Genomic DNA, 22,558 nt, shown 5'->3' on the forward strand with positions numbered 1-22,558 from the left:
CAGCAATTACATTGGCCTTGCCTGGAGTATAGTCGATACTCGGATTATACTCTTGAATCATTTCGACCCAACGAGTCTGCCTGAGGTTGAGATTAGGCTGAGTGAAGATGTACTTGAGACTCTTGTGGTCAGTGAAGATGTCCACTTTTCTTCCCAATAAGAGATGTCTCCAAGTCAAAAGAGCATGCACAACCGCCGCCAACTCGAGGTCGTGAGTGGGGTAGTTCTTTTCATTGGGCTTCAACTGGCGAGAGGTATAAGACACAATTTTCTTCTCTTGCATCAACACTGCACCAAGACCTTGAAGAGAGGCACGAATCAGAGCTACAGATGCAGAGTTATGGCATGTGGAAGAATGCAAAAAACTAGGGTTTTAGGAGGAAAAAGTCAACCCTCGCGGATCTGGATCTGGTTGCACGAGCACTGTAGCAGCGCGGATACCGAGGTCGCCGGCGAGTGCGGTTGTCGCCGGAGGAGAGCAGTCCGGCGATGGGGCAGCGGATCCGGCGAGAGGAAAGCGGCAGCGTGGCTCTGCGGGGCGTCGGGACGCCGCGGCGACGTCGGCGAGGCAGGGGTGGCGAGGTGGCGATGGAGGCCGTGGTGGCCGGCGATGGCGGACGTGGTGGCGCGAGGCAAGTCCGGCGAGGGCGGGCGTCGGCTCAGGGGAAGGAGAGGCGGGCGCGGGCGGCGCTCAGCTCGGGCTGGGGAGGCTGTCCCTCGCGGGCTTCGGCGGGCTGCGGTGGGAGGTGCCGGCGGAGTGGGGACTGGCCCAGGGACAGGTGTCGCGCCTCTATTGGCCCGAGGCGGCGGTGGAGGCTGTCCGGCGGGAAATGGACATGTCCGGCGGCGGCGGGTGCTGATGGACTAGGGTTAGGGGGAAATGATTCACGAATTTTGAGGGGGTGCCCTTTATATAGAGGTAGAGGGAGTTAGGAAGCTTCAAATGAGGTGCGGTTTGCGGCCACGCGATCGTGATCGACTGCTCTAGATGATGGAGAGGGTCTAGGTGGGTTTTGGGCCAAATTGGAAGGGTGTTGGGCTGCAACACACGAGGCCTTTTCGGTCCCTCGGTTAACCGTTGGAGTATCAAACGAAGTCCAAATGGTACGAAACTTGACAGGCGGTCTACCGGTAGTAAACCAAGGCCGCATGACAAGTCTCGGTCCAATCCAAAAACGTTTAATCCCCACACACGGAAAGAGGTAGAAAGGACACCGGAGGACACAGGAGCGCCGGAATGCAAAACGGACAACGGGGAAAATGCTCGAATGCATGAGACGAACACGTATGCAAATGCAATGCACATGATGACATGATATGAGATGCATGACAAAGACAAAACACACGGAGACAAAAACCCGACAACGGAGAAATAAAATAACTTAGTGACGGAAACGACAAGAGTTGGAGTACAGATAAGGTAAATTACATCCGGGGTGTGACAGATCTTTATATCGATTTCGACCGAAATCAACTCATCTTTCCAGCGGCACTCTTGGTTTGCCAAGTTGAGGCTTGGTTCAATCTTTTCCTTCTGGAGCACGCATATGCATTGCATATTACATCCCGCATATCATGCCATGTTTCGCATCATGTTGCTTGCGCATTGCACTGTGGTTCCCTTTGCTTGTGTTCTTGCTTTGGGTAGAGCCGGGAGACGAGTACGTGATCGAGGAACCCGTTGAGTACGCTTACGAGGATCAAGCTTACGTCAACTCGGAGAACTTTTGTAACGCCCTCGATGCGGCTATATCTCCCACGTGTCGAAGCATGACTTAGAGGCATAACCGCATTGAAAGCAATGTCGCAAGTGAGGTAATCTTCGCAAACAACCCATGTAATACAATAAGGGAAAAGATACATAGTTGACTTACAATCGCCACTTCACACAAATACAAGAATAAAGCATTACATCATCCAGATACAATCTGGGCCCGACTACGGAGCCAAAATAAAAGAAGACTGCCCCAAATGCTACACAGATCCCCGATCGACCCCAACTGGGCTCCACTACTGATCAACTAGAACGAAACAACACAAAGGACAAGATCTTCATTGAGCTCCTCCTTGAGCTCGGTTGCGTCATCTGCACGGTTCAACGGCACCTGCAAGCTGGTTTTGGAAGTATCTGTGAGTCACGGGGACTCAGCAATCTCACATCCTCGCGATCAAGACTATTTAAGCTTATAGATAAGGTGAAAGGTATGAGGTGGAGCTGCAGCAAGCGACTAGCATATATGGTGGCTAACATACGCAAATGAGAGCGAGAAGAGAAGGCAAAAGCACGGTCGAACAACTATGATCAAGAAGTGATCCTAGAACAACCTACGTCAAACATAACTCCAACACCGTGTTCACTTCCCGGACTCCGCCGAGAAGAGACCATCATGGTTACACATGTGGTTGATGTATTTTAATTAAGGTCAACTTCAGGTTTTCTACAACCGGACATTAACAAATTCCCATCTGCCCATAACCGCGGGCATGGCTTTCGAAAGTTCAAATCCCTGCAGGGGTGTCCCAACTTAGCCCATCACAAGCTCTCATGGTCAACGAAGGATATTCCTTCTAGCGGGAAAACCCGATCAGACTCGGAATCCCGGCTACAAGACATTTCGACAATGGTAAAACAAGACCAGCAAAGCCACCCGAATGTGCCGACAAATCCCGATAGGAGCTGCACATATCTCGTTCTTAGGGCACACCGGATTGTCCAAACTTCCGGTAGGCCAGCCCAGAGTTGCCCCTGGTGGCCACCGGCGGCTGACAGGCTGGACCAACACTCAGAGGAGCACTGGCCCGGGGGGGGGGGGGGTTAAAATAATGATGACCCTTGAGTCTGCAGAACCTAAGGGAAAGAAAAGGCTAGGTGGCAAATGGTAAAACCAATGTTGGGCATTGCTGGAGGAGTTTTATTCAAGGCGAACTGTCAAGGGGTTCCCATTATAACCCAACCGCGTAAGGAACGCAAAATCCGGGAACATAACACCAATATGACGGAAACTAGGGCGGTAAGAGTGGAACAAAACACCAGGCATAAGGCCGAGCCTTCCACCCTTTACCTAGTATATAGATGCATTAATTAAATAAGAGATATTGTGATATCCCAACAAGTAAACATGTTCCAACAAGGAACAACATCTCCATGTCCCAACAAGGAACAAACTTCATCTTCACCTGCAACTAACAACGCTATAAGAGGGGCTGAGCAAAACGGTAACATAGCCAAACAACGGTTTGCTAGGACAAGATGGGTTAGAGGCTTGGTTCAACAATATATGAGGCATGATAAGCAAGTGGTAGGTATCATAGCATAGGCATAGCAAAAGAGCGAGCAACTAGCAAGCAAAGATAGAAGTGATTTCGAGGGTATGGTCATCTTGCCTGAAATCCCGCAAGGAAGAAGAACGAGTCCATGAAGAAGATAAACGGACGTAGTCGAACGGGTCCTCACAATCACGACGTCACCGGAACCAACCCAAAAAAGCAAACACCGGAAAGAAGCACACAATATAGTAAACAACCAACACATGAACATGGCATGATGCACAACCAAGTATGATGCATGTCCGGTTTAATGAGGCATGGCATGGCAAAGTGCACAAGCAATCCTACAAATTAAGTGAAGCTCAATATGCAACTCCGTTGCATATTGACGAAACACCACGTGACTTATTTAGTTCGAACTTATTTATATACCCAACAATATTAAATGTTGTTAACCATGGCAAGGGGTGAAGCATGACAAAACTACGTATCTAGGCAAGTTTAAATGAGGCCGGAATAGTCAAACAACAAGTCCGGAAAATCCTCATGTGCAATTTATGGATTTGGTACTGTTCAGCCCTAGACCATATTTTATAGTTGTTAAACATGCAAAGCAATGTCACCATGTTAAACTAGGCATTTTTCCACCCCATTTGCATATAAAGTTTATTAAATTTGGAGCTATGGTTATTTTGTTATGAATTAAAGCATTTTAACATGGCATTTAAGCAAATTTAAACAAACAGCATTTTAAACATTTCAAACATGCATGAAAGTTGGATATTGTGAAACTAGATGAAATCCTAGTCATTTTACATATTAAGTTTGTTTAATTCCGATGCATGGTTATTTAATTGTTCACAATTTAAAATGATGGCATTTCTGTAAATAAGAAGGCACTGGAAAATGCTAAAATACACAGACTGGAAAAGAAAATACACGGGCCGGATTGCAGCGACCTACAGCGGCCTTGGCCCGAGTGTGCGCTGAGTGTGCAAAATGATAGGAAAATGGTGCAAAATAATACGGGCGACTGGGACTCGAACCCAGGATCACCTTGTACTGTGCCTGAGTGACTGACCACTGGGGTGCTTCTGTATTTGTGTTTAGAAAGGAGTACAGCTACTAATAGAGAAAAGCAAAGGCGTAGCCTTGCTCTGCCATGAAGGCACGGTGACAGCAGGTCTCCGACGAGCCTTAACGGCCGGATGCAGCGGCGGCTTAGGCTGGAGTTCGACGGCGGGGGTGCGGAAAAAGGAGGGGAGTGCAGCTATAGGATGCGTGCGTGCATGTGGGGAGCAGAAGAAAGAGGCCAGAGCTCGAGCGTCGAGCTGCAGCTCGTCTGGGCTGCGGTGCACAGCGATGCATGGACGAGCATGGCGTGGCGAGCGGGCGGCAAGCAGACAGGGTGTGCATGCGGGGGCTATGGGCACGTGTGGTGGAGCAACGTTGCGAGGGTGTGCGTGTGCAAGGGGCCGAGCAGAGGAGCTAATGAAGCTGCTACCATGGCGCTCATGGAGATCGAACTCCTGCTCGCGTGGATCAAGACCTAGAGGACGAAAACGAGCGCTAGGTAAGGCCAGGAGGGTGAAGAGCTCACGGTGGGTAGGATGGTGTAGCCGATCGTGCTCGGGGACGAACTGAGGCGATGAGGGAAGGCGATGAAGGAGCTCGCTAAACTTGGCGTTCCTCTGATCCGTGAAGAAGACGAAGCAGAGGAAGAAGGGGACGTCGTGGAAGAAGAAAATCGGGTCTCGGGGAGCCGCTTGGAGACGTTTCGGGGGTCGAGGTACTTGCCGCGGAGGAAGACGACGACCGGGCGATGCTGGCTACGCCAGACTCGAGCTCAGCTCGGCTAGTCATGGCGATGGCGACGGTAGGGGCGTGGGGAGCTTACCTCGGCGGCGGGAGGAGGCAGAAGAGGGGAAAACGGAGCGAGGAGGAAACCCTAGGGTTGGGGCAGGATTATATAGGAGGAAGGGAGCGGCTGAGGCCGTCAAATCGACCGGACTGTCGACGTGGAGGCTCTGGATGTCCTGCCATACAGGGAGAAGACGATGAACAGAGGAGCGGTGCTGGTGGGCTGGATTTGAAGGGGTAAGTGAGGTGGTTTGCTGTAGGTGGGCTGGGGAGATGGGTTGTTGCTGGAGCTGGGCTCTCTCTCTTGCTACATTTCTTTTCCTTCCTTTTTCTTCAGACAGAAATCTTAGAAGAAAAGAAAGGCAAGGGAAGATACGGAATTTGGCAGGGGTGAAGATATTAATGGAGTCCTGAAAAAATATGCACAATTTGAATAAACTAGTTTGGACATTTTTAAGGATATAAAAATAATTCAAGTTTGAATTAAATTCAAACTAGAGTCATTTTTGAACCCAACCAAAACAAGTTCAAAGGAGCTGAATTTTTGGCAGAGAGGTTGAAGGCATGGTTGAGAATTTATAGGAAAAGAATGAACATTAAATTGGTGCAGGAAATAGAATACCACAATTTAAATGGATTAACGAAGGAGGAGAAGAAGATGATCAAGCAAGGTTGTGGGTGTAGAAGAAGATGAAGTTGAGAAAGAGACAAAACAGGGGTTGATCACACACTCAAGCACACAACCAAAACCACCAACAGTATGCCTATGCATTATGATCCATGATAAGACTGGCAATGCAATAATAACAATGATGCACATGAAGCAAGAAGCAAAATAAGACAATGACACTAATCAAGATCATGGCAACAAACACAATAACAACTAAAATAAAGGAAGGCATCTGGAGTATCGGTCTCGGGGCGCTACAACTTTGCAGGCAAGATGACCATACCCTCGAAATCACTTCTATCTTTGCTTGCTAGTTGCTCGCTCTATTGCTATGCCTATGCTACGATACCTACCACTTGCTTTATCATGCCTCCCATATTGCCATGTCAAACCTCTAACCCACCTTGTCCTAACAAACCGTTGTTTGGCTATGTTACTGCTTTGCTCAGCTCCTCTTATAGCATTGCTAGTTGCAGGTGAAGATTGGAGTTTGTTTCTTGTTAGAACATGTTTATTGTTGGGATATCATTATTATATCTTGTTTACTTTAATGCATCTATATACTTGGTAAAGGGTGGAAGGCTCGGCCTTATGCCTGGTGTTTTGTTCCACTCTTGCCGCCCTAGTTTCCGCCATACCGGTGTTATGTTCCTTGATTTTGCGTTCCTTACGCGGTTGGGTTATAATTGGAACTCCTTGACAGTTCGTGTTGAATAAAACTCCTCCAGCAAGGCCCAACCTTGGTTTTACCATTTGCCACCTAGCCTTTTTCCCTTGGGTTCCGCGGACTCAATGGTCATCTTTATTTTAACCCCCCCCCCCCCCGGGGCCAGTGCTTCTGTAAGTGTTGGTCCAACCTAAGCGATGTCCGGTGCCCCCTGGGCAACCAGGGTCTATGCCAACCCGACGTCTGGCTCATCCGGTGTGCCCTGAGAACGAGATATGTGCAGCTCCTATCGGGATTTGTCGGCACATTCGGGTGGCTTTGCTGGTTTAGTTTTACCATTGTCGAGATGTCTTGTAACCGGGATTCCGAGTCTGATCGGGCCGTCCTGGGAGAAGGAATATCCTTCGTTGACCGTGAGACCTTGTGATGGGCTAAGTTGGGACACCCCTGCAGGGATTTGAACTTTCGAAAGTCGTGCCCACGGTTATGTGCAGATGGGAATTTGTTAATGTCCGGTTGTAGAAAACCTGAAACTTAACTTAATTAAAATGGATCAACAGCGTGTGTAGCCGTGATGGTCTCTTTTCGGCGGAGTCCGGGAAGAGAACACGGTCTGGTGTTATGCTTGAACGTAAGTAGTCTTGGATCACTTCTTGATCATAGATTCTCGAACGTGCTTTGCCTTCTCTTCTCGCTCTCTTTTGCGTAAGTTAGCCACCATATATGCTAGTGCTTACTGCAGCTCTACCTCATACCTTTTACCTACCCATAAGCTTAATAGTCTTGATCGCAAGGGTGTGAGATTGCTGAGTCCCCGTGACTCACAGATTACTTCCAAAACCAGATGCAGGTGCCGATGATACCATTCCAGGAGATACGACTGAACTCAAGTGGGAGTTCGATGAGGACTCAGGACGATACTACGTTTCCTTTTCAGACGATCAGTAGTGGAGCCCAGTTGGGGCGATCGGGGATCTTATGCATTTGGGGTTGTCTTTATTTTGGTTTCGTAGTCGGACTTTGATTGTATCTGGATGATTGTAATGTTATAATTATGAATTGTGTGAAATGGCGATTGTAAGCCAACTATGTACCTCTTTCTTATTCAGTACATGGGATGTGTAAAGATTACCCCTCTTGCGACATTGCCTACAATGCGGTTATGCCTCTAAGTCATGCTCCGACACATGGGAGATATAGCCGCATCGTGGGTGTTACAGACGTGTTGTGGATGAATCTACTGATGTGCCCTCTACTTTTGATGTGTCATCTTCCTCCTCTCAGCCGACTTATGGTCTTCATTTCGGCCTTGTCCACCCCCTGATCCATATTGTCCTTCTCGCTATGGTCTTTCGACCGTTGTTGAGCCGACTTCTTATCGAGATGCTATTGTTCATCCTGAATGGCAGTTTGCCATGGCAGAGGAGATTGCTGCCCTTGAACGCACCGGCACGTGGGATCTGGTTTCTCTTCCTCCCCGTGTTCGCCCCATCACTTGTAAGTGGGTCTATAAGATTAAGAGTCGCTCTGATGGTTCTCTTGAGCGTTATAAAGCTCGTCTTATGGCTCGTGGCTTTCAGCAAGAGCATGGTCGTGATTACGATGAGACCTTTGCTCCTTTGGCCCATATGACCACAGTTCGCACACTTCTCGCCGTGGCCTCTGTTCGCCACTGGTTCGTGTCTCAGCTTGACGTTAAGAATGCTTTTCTTAATGGTGAGTTGCGTGAGAAGTTTATATGCAGCCATCACCTGGGTATTCAGTTCCTGATGGCATGGTTTGTCGTCTTCGTCGCTCTCTCTATGGCCTTAAGCAAGCCCCTCGCGCCTGGTTTGAGCGTTTTGCCTCGGTTGTCACTGCAGCTGGTTTTTCACCCAGTGTTCATGATCCAACGCTTTTTGTCCACCTTTCTGCTCGTGGTCGCACTCTTCTTCTTCTATATGTTGATGACATGATCGTCACCGGCGATGATCTTGAGTACATTGCCTTTGTCAAGGCTCGTCTCAATCAGCAGTTTTCTATGTCTGATCTTGGTCCACTTCGTTACTTTCTTGGGATTGAGATTACCTCCATCTCTGATGCCTTTTTTATTTCCCAAGAAAAGTATATCCAGGATCTTCTTGCTCGTGTGGCTCTTAGTGATGAGCGCACTGTTGAGACTCCTATGAAGCTTAATGTTCACCTTCGTGCTACTGATGGTGAGCCCTTGTCCGATCCGACTCGTTATCGTCATCTTGTTGGGAGTCTTGTCTATCTCGCTGTCACTCGTCCGGATATCTCCTATCCTGTCCATATCCTAAGTCAATTTGTTTCTTCTCCCACTTCGGTTCACTATAGTCACCTTCTTCGTGTTCGCCGACATCTTCGTGGCACGATCTCTCACCATCTCTTCTTTCCTCGTTCTAACTCGTTACAGCTCCAGTCCTATTCGGATGCTACCTGGGCTAGTGATCTTCAGATCGCCGTTCACTTTCTGCTTACCGTGTCTTTTTTGGTGGTTCTCTCATTGCCTGGAAAACGAAGAAACAGACTGCAGTTTCCTGTTCGAGTGCAGAGGCTGAGTTGCGAGCTATGGCTCTTCTCGCAGCAGATGTGACTTGGTTACGCTGGTTACTTGAGGATTTTGGTGTTATTGTTACTGCACCTACTACACTCTTGTCAGACAGTACATGTGCTATCAGTATTGCGCGAGACCCAGTGAAGCATGAGCTTACCAAGCATATTGGTGTTGATGCTTTCTTTATGGGCGCTGGTGTGCAGGACCATGTTATTGCTCTTCAGTATGTGCCTTCCGAGTTACAGCTAGCGGACTTCTTCATGAAGGCTCAGACTAGAGCGCAACATGGATTTTATCTCTCTAAACTCAGTGTTGTGGATCCATCATGAGTTTGAGGGGGGTGTTAGAGTTATATTTATGGTGGCCTTTGGCCTTTTGCATTCTGGCCTTTGGCCTTCCCTGTACATGTATATATGATGGTGTTTGACTTCTGATAATACTAAGTTGCATATTTCCCTAACAAAGGAGACGCCCAAGGCTGACTGAGAGTGCGCCAAGGATACACTCTTAGTCCACCCGCAAATGAGTTGTGAGACTGTCAGAAGCTCCCACTCGCCTGTAGTAGCGGTGAAGTGGTAGCAAAAGGTTGCTTAATGGGCCGGGCAGGTTGGCTCGCCTGTGCGAACGAGGGTAATTTGACGCAAAGAGCTCTCTTGCACCTCTCGGGTCCATCACCGTCAATCGGCTATCACCGCTTTAAAATTCAGGGGCGGCAAAGAAAGTCGCTAAAAGTGAACATGAATGGCCCAATAGAGCTGTGGCCAACGAAAGCTTGCATCGCCTTCTTGCCGACATGCGATATCCATCCGTGGTGGTGGTAGAGCCACCTGCCAGCCTGAGACTGAAAGCGTAGTTCTCCATTCCATCCATCGTTTGCTACCACTTCACCGCTACTACTACAGTACCATTTTTCTATCTGTTAGTAGCATCTGACAGTCGGCACTCGGCACGTGCTCAATCGGCGCCACTTTGATCTGTGAACCTCGTATTTTTGAACGAGGTGACCAGTGAACTGTGATGTAAAAAAAAAACTGTGATTCTGCCAGGAAGGCACCGCATCTGGATCTCTCGCAAAGGGAAAAAAAGTCCGCAACCGCAAGCATCATCCAAAGGGCAACCCTGCGCAGCATATACCCATCCTGTAGCTACAAAACGAACCTTCGATGCAAATCCGCAGAGTGCACTCCTGGAAAGCGGTCCTGCTCTTCGGTCGAGCGGCTCACCGAACTCCGCCGACTGATCGCATCGCCTAGATGCCTCCGTGGCACCGAACGCGACGCCATCAAGACACAGGTGGCATCGGGCACGGGAGCGGAGGTCAAGGAAGGGCAACACGTGACGAGCCCTTTCCAACGCGCAGGCGGGCGTCGTGGCCACACGCAGCAGCGCGCGGCCTTTGCGTGTCCCTGGACAAAGCGCGCGTCCACCGTCCCGGCGCCGGACCCGAACGCTGACGGACGACGCCGCCAAAGAAAGAAAGTTGCAGCCGGACTCGGACGACTCTCCCTGAATCAGGCGTACGCCGAGTTTGATTCCAAACTACTGTATTTTCTTCCCGTACATGACGACGATCTATTCATCCGCATACGTGGCCTGTCGAACCGTGTTTAATTATCTGTACCATCGGTATTTTGCGGACAAATCGTCGCAATCTTTTTATGCCAGTTGAACAGCTGTTTGAGATGAAGAATACGTATTGCAGTGTCAAGTTTTTTTTTTGAAGCTAGTGTCAAGTTAAACAAGTACTATATTTGTCAATGCGCTGGGCATCCATGAGTGCCACTAGAGGCCTGATCACGCTTCTCCTTGCTCGGCGTGGTTATTCTCGAGCCTACCAACAGAGTGGTTAACAAATCAGCATGTGCCACGCGAAACTCTACCGTGCCGCGTGTCCGGGCGGTTTCCGAATGCTCTTTTTTTTCTTGATTAAATAAAGAATGCGTGCTTTTTCTCTATATCGTGTTTCTCATTTTTTTTGCTATAAGCGGTACTACTGCAAGTAAGAATTATTTTTTTGCGGGGGAATTAGTTTCCCCTTTATTACAAAAAAGTTAAGCATTGATTATTTGTAAATAAATCAGGTTTGAAGTAAATAAATCCGACATTTTCCTATGAAAATTAAAATAAATCTTACTAACCAATGCTGTGATCTCACAGTTCCAATTATGCCCTCCGAAATAATTTCCCTTTCCACCACAAAAAAAAGGTCATTTGCAAGCTGATAAAACATACTAGTACGCAAACAGCTAGACAAAAAAGAGAATCATAATTCGCATCAATGGCAACAGACCCCACTTAAGATATTTTATTTTCGCAGTGAGGTATCATCCGTTAATAAGCTCAAAATCGAGGGCACAACCGTCATATCCGGCACCACCTTCTTTCTTCTAGCGATCTCCTCCGTGCCTCTTCTTCCCCTCGAGGACAAAAAGAGCCCCGAGAAGAGAAAAAAAAAAGCAGGACTCCACACACCTGTGGGCTTCTACTGCGAGTCCGGCAGTTTCTTCTCCTCCACGCGAAGGCGGAATCGCTCCCACGTCTCGAGAGAGCCCCGAGCCGGACAACTCTCCCACCGCGGTGGCGGCGCCGTCGGCAGTCGCCGACGATCGGCGGCGGCGGCGGAGATGTTGGAGGACCAGGTCGCCTTCCTGCTGCAGAAGTACCTCGGCAACTACGTCCGGGGGCTCAGCAAGGAGGCCCTCAAGATCAGCGTCTGGAGAGGTGAGGAGCCCCCGCCCCCGCCCGCTCCCCTTCCCTCCCTCGCCCCCGCACTCGCTTCAGTCCGCTCTGCTGGTTAGCTGGTTCAGTCCGATTGGTTCCTCGCGGGTGATCAGGGAAGCGCTCGCGGCTGATTTTGGCTCGTTTCTCAGTTCCTCTGCGCGGCTTTGCTTGTTGCTGTGAGTAGTAATGTTTCTAGTAACAGTGGTGGATTGCTGTGGAACGGCTGTTGGGAGGTCGAACCCGAGCTTAGTTTGGTGCGCATACTTCGTTTTGGTAGGCGGCGTCTGGGCACTGTCTGTTGGTGTTGCGTCGTGTTTGTTGTGAATGGTGGCAATGGGGATGGCATTGTAGCGAGCTTGAGCTGGTTACTGTAGGTGGAAGTTGATTTTGGATGCTCCGAAGCAGTCACTCTGTTCCCCCTCATCACAGAACTCTTTATTCTTCATTTATTTCCGCACATCATATTTTGATTGCCGAGAGAATATTCATGCAACAAATACATTCATGTTGCGGTATGCCCAGCTAATTGGGTGTTAGGATTTGATGGGCGTAATGGGTGGGCATTGGTTATATATGTTCGGAGAGGATCCAACATTTTTTTTCATATTCCAAGTGCTTGTACTTGCAGTTGTAGTGTTGAGACATTGGGCGGTGTTGTGATGGCTTACTGTATTTTGTAGAGCTTACTTGGTGGTAATTCACTGGTTGCATCAGCTAGAGCCTAGAGGGCTAGTGTGAGCCTTTACCTGTTGGTAGATAGTGTAAATATGCCACTGATGTTCCTGAGCATATATACTCATCTCACTTGGTCAAATATCTCCATTTAGCCACTCAAGGATACCCCTTGAATTTACATGTTTGCAATAACAATGCATATGGCTGAACCCTGAAACTCTGGATAACATATATCCCTGAGATGCTGCTGTGCAACCAAATATGCTTAGCGTTGTAATCTTAGTACCAAATGTGTCTGTACCACATGGAACAAACTGCGTATGTAAGATGTATTTCATTTTGAAGCCAGGCACTGTATTTTGACCATGCCTGTCCTATTCTGCTGATCCTCAAATCTGATTGTCTGGAACACGGTGATGGGATACACTCATCTGGACTCTGGCCAAAAGAAGAGAAATATGATTTTATGGTGGGTCATCCTATCAATGGCAGAGCTACGGGGTGGGTACGAGAGCTGGCTGCTGACACTGAGCCATGCCATGCCGTCTACAGACATCGGCGAGGCCCTGGATCCCATCCTTCAGCACATCGCGTCCCCTTTTACATGCCCATGTCAGATGATTTTTGGGAGGAGAATGTGATATATGCATTTCCTGGTCCCCACTAGTGGAACTTGCTTTCTCAACCAACAATAGAGAGTCAGGAAGACAAAATATGAGTCAGGGTATGGTTCACTTAACTGATGTAGGTTGTGTGCATAAAGTCAATGGAATTGATCCTCTATTATCAGTTTTGTTAAAAGTAGCAAAGTTTGTGAAACGGAGTGTACACAGTCAAGTCATACAAAGGACTTACTTATCGCCAATTCATGGAAGAAAATCTTGTGATATTTGGAAGCTGTAGAATTAACTGGTGCTGTAGTGGAATTGGGCAATGGGTGTGTCTGCTGGGCCAAACATTTGCTTCAGTGGTTGCCATGTTGAGATGATTGTGAGCCAATACACATTCTACGCACACACGCGTGCACATGTGTTCTCCTTCTGCTGGCTATAGTTCATTTCTGTTAATGATATTGGCCATCTTCTACTTCATGTGTTCTCTGCAATACTATTTCAGGTGATGTGGAACTCACAAACATGCAGTTGAAGCCTGAGGCGCTCAATTCATTGAAGTTACCTGTGAAAGTCAAAGCTGGTTTCCTTGGTTCAGTTAAGCTCAAGGTCTGTAGTAGTTACTTAGGTTAGCCGCATCATTTTGCCTTAATTGTTGATGTCTTTTTTTGTGTGATATGATCGAGTATGCTAAAGGATGATTGCATAAATTATTATTAGGTCCCTTGGAGCAGACTTGGCCAAGAGCCAGTTTTGGTTTATCTTGATCGTATTTTTATATTAGCTGAACCAGCAACAGATGTTGAAGGTTGCAGTGAGGATGCTGTCCAAGAGGTCAAACGAACTAGAGTTAGGGTGAGCAATTTGTGACACTAGTTGAGTTATTCTGGCAGTTGTTGCCTGAACTGTGTATTAGTGATCTACTGTTTATTGAAACAGGAGATGGAAATGAAATTATTGGAGAGCCAGCAACAACTGAACTCCGAACTGGTACGTGTTGGTACTTGGCCTTTTTGTAGTTGTGTGTATATTTGTGTACTGTGATGATGAACTACCTACATGGCTTGGATATTCAATCTAACCATGTTTTGCCTGCTGTTGTATGGGTTGGGACTTGGGAACCGACCATGTTAACATGATTATGCTTTATTAAATTTTTGACTCAAAACTTTTCATCATCCCTGAAGAACTCGTCATGGCTTGGGTCTTTCATTAGCACTGTGATCGGAAACATCAAGTTATCCATTGGCAATATTCACATCAGATACGAAGACATAGAGAGGTACTTCAATTTCTGTTTAGTGGATGTATCTTTCAGGGTGCATATAAGAATACCATGAATTTTTTCTGTAGCAATCCAGGCCACCCTTTCGCAGCAGGTTTGGTACTTTCGAAGCTGTCAGCAGTTACTGTGGATGACCATGGGAAGGAAACTTTTGCCACTGGTGGAGATTTGGACCGAGTGAAGAAGGTATATATTCTCCTAACTTCACAACATTTTGGTTCAGTCATTAATACTGGTATACAAAGTAATACACAAGGTCTACTGGTTGCTTCTGCGAATCCAGACTTCCATTTACCCATGGATTATTCTTTCCTAAAGGGAGGTGAGGACTGGAAACCACTTTCTATGGCTTCTGAATCGCAGAATAGACAGCTATTGTGGACAATACTAGGTGTTAAAGACGAGCAATTCAAACTACTTATTTTCTCATACTGCGTTGATTCTTTACACACATTATTCTGCACGTCTAGAAGGGATAATGTGTTGATGTTAACAGAGAATGCATCCTTCAAGTTACAGAAAGATTGCATATTCCTCCCTCAGATTCATTTACTGGGCCTTCTGTTTTGCTTCTGATAGTCGTATTTATGATTCTTGCATTTTGATAGCTTATATATGATGGTTTTACAGTCTGTTGAACTTGAGAGTCTGGCGCTGTATTTTGATTCTGATAGCAGTCCTTGGAGCGTGGATAAACCCTGGGAAGATTTACTGCCTTCAGAATGGAGTCAGGTAGCTTACAATTGTATTTGCTAATAAATAAATGTAGGGCTTGAGGGTAAAATTCTGCATGTAGGCAGTTGTCTATTTTACAATATCTAACTGGAAAGCTACATGGTGAACCTTGAGGGCCAGATACTGTGCTGTACTGAGGCATTGGAGGACTTGTGCAATCTCATTGTTTTGTCTAATATAATTTTATTTTCGCTTGATGAATATTTACTGGTTCACAAAATGTGTTTCAGGTTTTTGAGTTCAGAAAGCAAGATAGTTCTAGTACTGCTTCAAAAACTCACACTTACATATTAAGACCTATATCTGGCAAAGCAAAATATACAAAGGTACACATTGATGAAGCGAAGAGAAGCGGACAGGCATTGCAAAATGCTGCTGTTGATTTGGATGATGTTACTTTGTCTTTGTCGAAGGTTTCTACTCTTGGCCAACCACCCCCGTCTTCTTTTAAGTGACAAAGCAGCAATGCTAATGGTAGACTGGTTTCTTCAATTCAGGATGGCTACAGGGACATCTTGAAGATGGCTGATAACTTTTCTTCTTTTAATCAACGGCTGAGATATGCTCATTATCGGCCATCTTTACCAGTGAAATCTGATCCGAAGGCTTGGTGGAAGTACGCATACAAAGTAGTGACTCATGAAATGAAGAAGGCAAGGTATATGGGCTCTACACACCTTCTGCGTGGCTTCCACTTTGTGTATGGATTATGTGTTATTGTTTATCATGTATAGGTATTTTGTTTATCAGTTTATAGTTATGATATTCTCCTACATAACAAAGGATTGTGTCTGCATTGTGGAGGAATGGTCATTTATGTTTGGGTTGACTTAACAGGAATCCCTACATGCCTACTGAAATTTTGTTTTAATCGTGATGAGACTAGCATTCAGTGTGAGCCGATCAACGTACTGATAAAACTGCACTTCCGTGCACACAGTGAAACATATATGTGGAAATAAATTGAGCATTAACAAAGGAACCAAGCCACATCAGTTGCCAAATTTCCAATCGAACCTTATAATATTTTTAGAAAATCAGGGATCCTTCCCTGCCTTCGTTCTATTTAAGTGAAAAGTCCCAGTATTACAATTGATTTTAGGTATTACGACATTATAGTATTATCCTTTAGAATACTCATTGGATAATTCTGTTTCGTGAAGCACCCTTCATAATTAATTATATATATTCGATGTTGAGTTCGGCCTATTGACTATATGGTGTAATGTTACATGGTGTACTTTTTTTGTGCCTGATTTTCTCATTGGGTTTGTGTTGATATATCTCGTTAATGCAGTGGAAGTCTATCTTGGGAGCAACTACTGAGAAACGCAAGACTTCGAAAGACATATGTATCTTTATATGCGTCCCTTCTGAAGTCTGACATGAGCCGTCCGGTTGTTGAAGATAATGAGGAGATTAATAGTCTGGATCGTGAACTAGATATGGAAGTTATTCTGCAATGGAGGTAGTATGTTTGTTCTTTGAGACATGCTCTATGAAGATTATCTTGTAGATATTCACCGTTAAGGATTTGTTTCAGAAGTTCATAATAATGTGGAAGGAGGTCTATCTGAATACTGATATGTTCCATTGGTCCTTCTTAAAATTACTTCATGTCTGACATGTAAACCTCATGTCACATGATATTGCTACTATCTTGCATGCAACTGTTGCATAATATCTCTTTTCGAATGCGCTGTTCATTCCTTCCGAAGTTGTTCTTTCTTTAAAGACATATCTGAACCGTTGAACAATGCATGCACGGTTCTGATGTACAATGAATAAGTTTCGAACCACTGAGGAGAACGAACCATAGAATCATCTAATGAACATTGCGCAATATGGCTTTTTTTTTTCATTGAATTTGAGCCAATGTAGTTTCACTCCAATTGTTTCAACTGCATGATCCTCTATGACTTGCTCATTGGTTAATATTTATCTTTTTTTCCTTTGTGAAGGATGCTGGCCCACAAGTTTGTAGAACAGTCAGCAGAAAGACAGCATGCTCAACAAAACAAGAAGCAGTCCTGGTGGTCATTTGGATGGTCTGTCTGATCTATACAAACTCACATTCGCTGTATTGTACAATTGTGTACTAATTACTTCTTCTGCATATAGGACTGGCTCTTCGAAGGATGATGGAGACTCGAAGAGTTTTAGTGATGAAGATTGGGAAAGGTTAAATAGGATAATCGGGTACAAAGAAAATACGGAGTATATTCCTGCTCAACAAGATATGAAATTGATGCAGTTTTATTTTGAAATACGCATGAAACATAATGCATCAAGGCTTATCATTGATGGTTCAGAGTGCCTTGCTGATCTTTCATGTGAAGATTTCCGCTGTAACTTGAAAATGTATCCAGAGGCAAAAGTTTTTGACCTGAAGCTTGGTTCCTACAAACTTTTATCTCCATATGGCCTGCTTGCTGAGGTTTTACCACTTTGTTCTTCTAATTTTACCTTTTAGATATTATTCAAATCATTTATGACTGAACGATATCATTATATGTCTTACCAGAGTGCAAGTGTTGTTGATTCTCTTGTTGGTGTCTTCTCCTACAAACCTTTCGATGAGCAACTGGACTGGAGTTTTACAGCCAGGGCTTCTCCTTGTTATATAACTGTGAGTTATAGTTATCCTTTAAAAACCTCTGGTGTGCACATGCTTGTTTTACCCTTTGATGATCATTGTTGTTGTTCCGGCAGTATTTGAAAGATTCCATTGACCAAATCGTTGCCTTCTTCAAGAGTAGCCCTACAGTTAGCCAGACCCTTGCACTGGAGACTGCTGCTGCTGTACAGGTATATACTCATAATTCACTTGAAGCACGATTTGTTTATATGATAATATGATTGATTCTTCTGCATCTCTTCTATTGAGTAACCATATCTTTTGATTTGTGAAGATGACATTAGATGAAGTGAAACGCACCGCTCAACAGCAAATGACACGTGTTCTAAAAGATCAGTCCAGGTTGGTATGAATTATTTTACTACTGAAAGAACTATTCTTTGGTGGGCACCAGAACGATACTATAGGATACCAATTTTTAAGGGATTGTGGGCTAAACAAGATCTTAGCGGTCTTCTCGGTAGGTGTCTATTACATGGATCCTGCATAGGAGGGTATGCATATTGAAAGTAGGGTGAGCAAGCGACGCTAGGACCAAAAGTCTTATGTCCTGGCTTCTTCTCTTTATTCTCTCGAGGGATTTTAATGGTAGGTGGAAGATCCAAATCTAGATGGGATTTAAACTAGTAATGACGATGATGCTCCTCGAGTTCGATGTATCAGTCGTGCGTCTTGAGCGGTAGGGTTGGTTGTTGTGGCTTCAGCATAGCTAGTGTTTCACAGCGCTCTCTGGGTCTTTAAATATGCGCCTTGTCTTGGACGTTAAGGCAAGATCTCCAAGTGCAGCTCATAGACGACTCTGACCTAGGGATTGAGATCCTTAGTTGGTTGAACTTTGGATTCCTCGCGGTGCCTTCCTCATCCAATATGAGTCCTAGCCCTGTAAAATGGGGTACTGTTGTTCTAGAAGATCCCCTTGTACTCGTATACAGATATGTTATCATATCTTATACAGAAACGTTTTTTTAGATGTATTCTTGTATATTCGTGGACTGGTCTCTCAGAATCCTATTTTTCATAGAGATATCTCTTTATTTGCTCTGCCGGTAATCGTTGTTGTGAGTAATGACAAATGCTTATTAGTAGCCATAACCTAGCAATTAAATTTGGAGTTGTCTCTTTATTTGGCCCATACAGCTAACCATTTTCATAGAGATGTCTCTTTATTCAGCCTATGAAGCATATTCAATTGCAACAAGGGGAGAGTGTCTTAACTACCTTACTTCAGCCTGAAAGACAAGAATACCCAAAACGAGATTATATTATATTTTTCAATACTATCAACTAAGCCGATTTAGGTTATCAAGGCATTGTTGATATACATTTCAATTACTTCTCACATTTATATCTTTTTTTACCATGCTAAGTACTCCTTCCGTCCCAAAATGTAAGATCATTTTTGACACTATGATAGTGTAAAAAATGGTCTTACATTTTGGTACGGATGGAGTATTATTCTAAAATGGTTAGCTGTATGTTCTTTGTATTGGTTTTTCTGAATGGCTATTGAATCCACATATAATCTCCGCTAGGTTTTCACTGAATCTGGATATCGCTGCTCCTAAAATTACTGTTCCTACCAAGTTCCGCCCGGATGATGTACATGAGACTAAGCTTTTGCTTGATCTTGGAAACTTAATTCTTCGGACAGAGGTCATGTTTACTCTTTGAAGTAAGACTTTCATATCTACAAGTGGTTGAATTTATCTGATGCTGATGTTTCTTGTCACTTCAGGAGATATGGGATTCATATTCTTCAGAAGAGCAGGATATGTATTTGAATTTCAATTTGGTGCTCAATGATGTATCTGCATTTCTGGTGGATGGTGATTACCACTGGAATGACACATCTAAAGAAGTCAATTTATTGCCAGTCATCGACAAGTGTGGAATTGCTTTAAAGCTTCAGCAGGTGCGCACTAGTCCACCACCCGCCCCCCCTCCCCCCAAAAGAAAGAATAAATAACAGTGGGTATAACTCATCCTTCTGTTACGCAGATCCAGGTAGAAAGTTCACTATATCCTTCCACAAGACTGGCAGTACGGGTGCCTTCCTTGGGGTTTCATTTCTCTCCGGCACGCTATCATCGATTGATGGAGATTTTAAAGATTTTTCAAGACACCAATAGTGAGAATAACAGTTCAGACCTTGCACATTTGTGGGATCAGGCTGACTTTGAGGGATGGTCTTCTCTTCTTACATGGAAGGTTTGCCTTCTATTCTACAGAATTGTATACTCCCTCTATCGCTAAGAGATTAAAATAGAGTCCATCTGTCACCAATTGGTAGCTTTCTATATCTAATTGATAATTGCCACCACCCCTTCGGCGTACTGTGCACCCTACCGCCAGTGACCTGTGTTTAATGTTCAAAATTTTCCCTAACATAATAACTAAAGCTGCAAACCCTCGTTGTGCACATTATCTTTGCTCAGAATTTTAATCCTGTGTAATCCCAAATTTTAAATAATGGCGCCCACAGGGCAATTTTAAAGTAGACCTCTTAATGAATTTGATATTACTATTTCTAACAGTTCTCTATGACCTGTTATTAGGGTGTTGGAAACCGAGAAGCTGTTTGGCAACGAAGATACTTGCGGCTAGTGGGGCCATTTCTCTATGTATTTGAAAATCCAGAGTCTACAACATATAAGCAATGGTCCAGGTTGTGCACTTTCCCACACTTACTTTTTATGCAAATTGTGATTTAGAGCTACTGTTAAAGTTGAGTTTTCTAGCTCGTAAGTGATTTTTGTTTTTGTTGAGATTTTTATGTCAGTAATAGGTGCCTTGATTCTTAGATATTTTTATTTCAATGTTGGTTGCTTCAAGACTTCGTGGTGATTCAGCCTTGTGATATCACATGGCTTAGTTTCTTCAATGTTTCCATGAAGGAGCTCAATCCATTTTTGTCTATGCCTATGATAGTGATAGTGATGTAATCATGTAATTGACTTGCGATATTTTTTATTTGTGTTATGTGCCTGGATATTTGTCTCGAGTTTAACTTTTCATCTATTTGTGTTGCGGTGCAGTTTAAGTGGGAAGCAAGTTCATCAGGTTCCTACTGAGCTTACAAATGGTGTGCAGAATATTGTGGCACTGCACGACTCTGGTCAAGTCAATCCCAAGGAACGGTGTAGTAGCTGAGCTTATTATATTCAGTTCATTAGCTTCTAAAAGATTGTAATCGGGCATGTTACGAATGGTTTTCTGCATTAGCAATGGCATGTCAGAATTAATACAACGAACATCTATAGCAATGAAGAGTCGTAGGCTCTCCTTGCAATCCCTTTGACATAATTGATGATTTCAATTGATTTTCTTGTACAGATTCTGGAAGATACTGGTGCTTTGATACTGTTGTTTGACAGCGAGGAAACAAGAAAAATATGGCAGAACCGCTTGCAGGGTGCTATATATCGTGCATCGGTACTCCCATTCCCTTTACCTTTTTTTGCGTAGGTTTCCATTTTGTCTTCTATTGTTATCCAGATAATAACTAGCATACTTGCAGGGCTCTGCCACAGTTTCCAATTTTCCTGAAGCTGCTTTCACATCAGAAGCTCGCTCTTTCAAAGGCAGTCTTCCTGATGTTGTCAACATAGAAAAATTGTTTCTTGCTGGTATTCTTGATGAACTAAAGATCTGTTTTTCGTGTGGCTATGAGGTATTTCTTTCTTACCCAATGTTCTTTGTAATCTTGAATCTATTGTTAATGATGTAACGTTACTGTTTGTAGAGTAACCACAGGCTAAAAAAAGTACTACTGGCTAAGGAGAGCAGCTTGTTTGAATTTCGAGCAGTTGGTGGTCAGGTATACCTGTCTCTTATGTACATACAGTCCTTGATACGTGGTTCATTTTACTTACCCAATTTTTTGTGTGCAAACAAATAGGTTGAACTCTCAATGAAAGGTGGCAACCTACTGATTGGAACTATTTTGCGGTCACTGGAAATTGAAGATCAGTATTTTTACCCAGGGAGTCCTGTACCAAGGTACTTGGCAAGGTCCTTCATCAACAGTATGCAAACCAAAGAAATCCCCACTCCAGCTCGAAAGAGTAGTTCAGAAACTAAAGGCGCCCCGCTAAAGAAAAGTGACAGTGAGGAAAGGTTTTTTGAAGCATCAGATGATTTTGACGAATTTGGAACACCTATGCTAAAAGAGAGGAGTATATCAGATTATTTTAGTTCCCAAGATGTTTTACCTACTGGCCTCCCTTCCTTGCAACCACCTGCATTTAGTCGAATTCCTGGTTTGTTACCAGACAGTGAAATTAAAATGGTTGGATTCACTTCCGCAGGAAGTGGTACTTCCGATAGTTTTGTGAAAGCTCAGATTGTTATATATGATCAGCAGTCTCTCCAGTACAACAACTTGGACACCAGGGTAATTATCTCAATATCTAAAAATTATTCAGTACTTAAGGCTTCAAGTGTGTATATAAACTTGCGGGTTCCCAATGGCAGTTGTGATATCTGACTTTTCCTTTTGTTACCAGGTGGTTGTAAGTGTTGCTACTCTAACCTTCTTTTGTCATCGGCCAACTGTCCTTGCAATCATGGAATTTATGAATGCTATCAATCTTGCAAACGACCCTGATAGCGATAAAGATAGAAACACAGATGATATTAAGTCTGATAATGTGGTTGAGGAGCCTAAATCTGATCTGGAGTCAGAACCTGTCATAAAAAGGTTGCTGTCTAAAGGTAAAAGCAGAGTAGTTTTTCATCTTACATCAAGCATGGCAGAGGCACAAGTATTACTGATGAATGAAAATGGTGATCTACTTGCTACTTTGTCACAAAATAACCTCTCAACTGATATCAAGGTATGAGCATGTCTAGCTTATATGATTGATTTTGGTT

At 44.5% G+C, this 22,558-nt stretch overlaps 1 protein-coding gene across 3 annotated transcripts in view; it reads left to right on the top strand.

Annotated features, from left to right (window-relative positions):
• Window positions 1-11,424: 11,424 nt before the first annotated feature.
• Window positions 11,425-22,558, top strand: part of LOC125527811 (pleckstrin homology (PH) domain-containing protein) — a 34,222-nt gene continuing 23,088 nt past the window's right edge. For 2 of the 3 annotated variants that reach the window (XM_087522169.1, XM_087522170.1), the window contains exons 1-25: window positions 11,425-11,742; window positions 13,534-13,637; window positions 13,749-13,883; window positions 13,968-14,018; window positions 14,216-14,310; window positions 14,382-14,499; window positions 14,944-15,045; window positions 15,279-15,461; window positions 15,546-15,706; window positions 16,346-16,516; window positions 17,010-17,096; window positions 17,170-17,485; window positions 17,573-17,677; window positions 17,761-17,856; window positions 17,961-18,028; window positions 19,219-19,339; window positions 19,422-19,598; window positions 19,685-19,894; window positions 20,242-20,351; window positions 20,722-20,816; window positions 21,018-21,118; window positions 21,204-21,356; window positions 21,429-21,503; window positions 21,585-22,079; window positions 22,192-22,521. In XM_087522169.1, coding sequence (XP_087378295.1) covers window positions 11,646-11,742; window positions 13,534-13,637; window positions 13,749-13,883; window positions 13,968-14,018; window positions 14,216-14,310; window positions 14,382-14,499; window positions 14,944-15,045; window positions 15,279-15,461; window positions 15,546-15,706; window positions 16,346-16,516; window positions 17,010-17,096; window positions 17,170-17,485; window positions 17,573-17,677; window positions 17,761-17,856; window positions 17,961-18,028; window positions 19,219-19,339; window positions 19,422-19,598; window positions 19,685-19,894; window positions 20,242-20,351; window positions 20,722-20,816; window positions 21,018-21,118; window positions 21,204-21,356; window positions 21,429-21,503; window positions 21,585-22,079; window positions 22,192-22,521 — 3,756 coding nt within the window. In that variant the 5' untranslated portion in view covers window positions 11,425-11,645. The remainder of the gene's footprint in view (window positions 11,743-13,533; window positions 13,638-13,748; window positions 13,884-13,967; window positions 14,019-14,215; window positions 14,311-14,381; window positions 14,500-14,943; window positions 15,046-15,278; window positions 15,462-15,545; window positions 15,707-16,345; window positions 16,517-17,009; window positions 17,097-17,169; window positions 17,486-17,572; window positions 17,678-17,760; window positions 17,857-17,960; window positions 18,029-19,218; window positions 19,340-19,421; window positions 19,599-19,684; window positions 19,895-20,241; window positions 20,352-20,721; window positions 20,817-21,017; window positions 21,119-21,203; window positions 21,357-21,428; window positions 21,504-21,584; window positions 22,080-22,191; window positions 22,522-22,558) is intronic. The other variant, XM_087522172.1, reaches the window with a different exon arrangement.

Source organism: Triticum urartu, chromosome 1A (assembly GCF_056163025.1).
Source record: "Triticum urartu cultivar PI428250 chromosome 1A, HENAU_Tu73, whole genome shotgun sequence".
Lineage (NCBI taxonomy): Eukaryota > Viridiplantae > Streptophyta > Magnoliopsida > Poales > Poaceae > Triticum > Triticum urartu.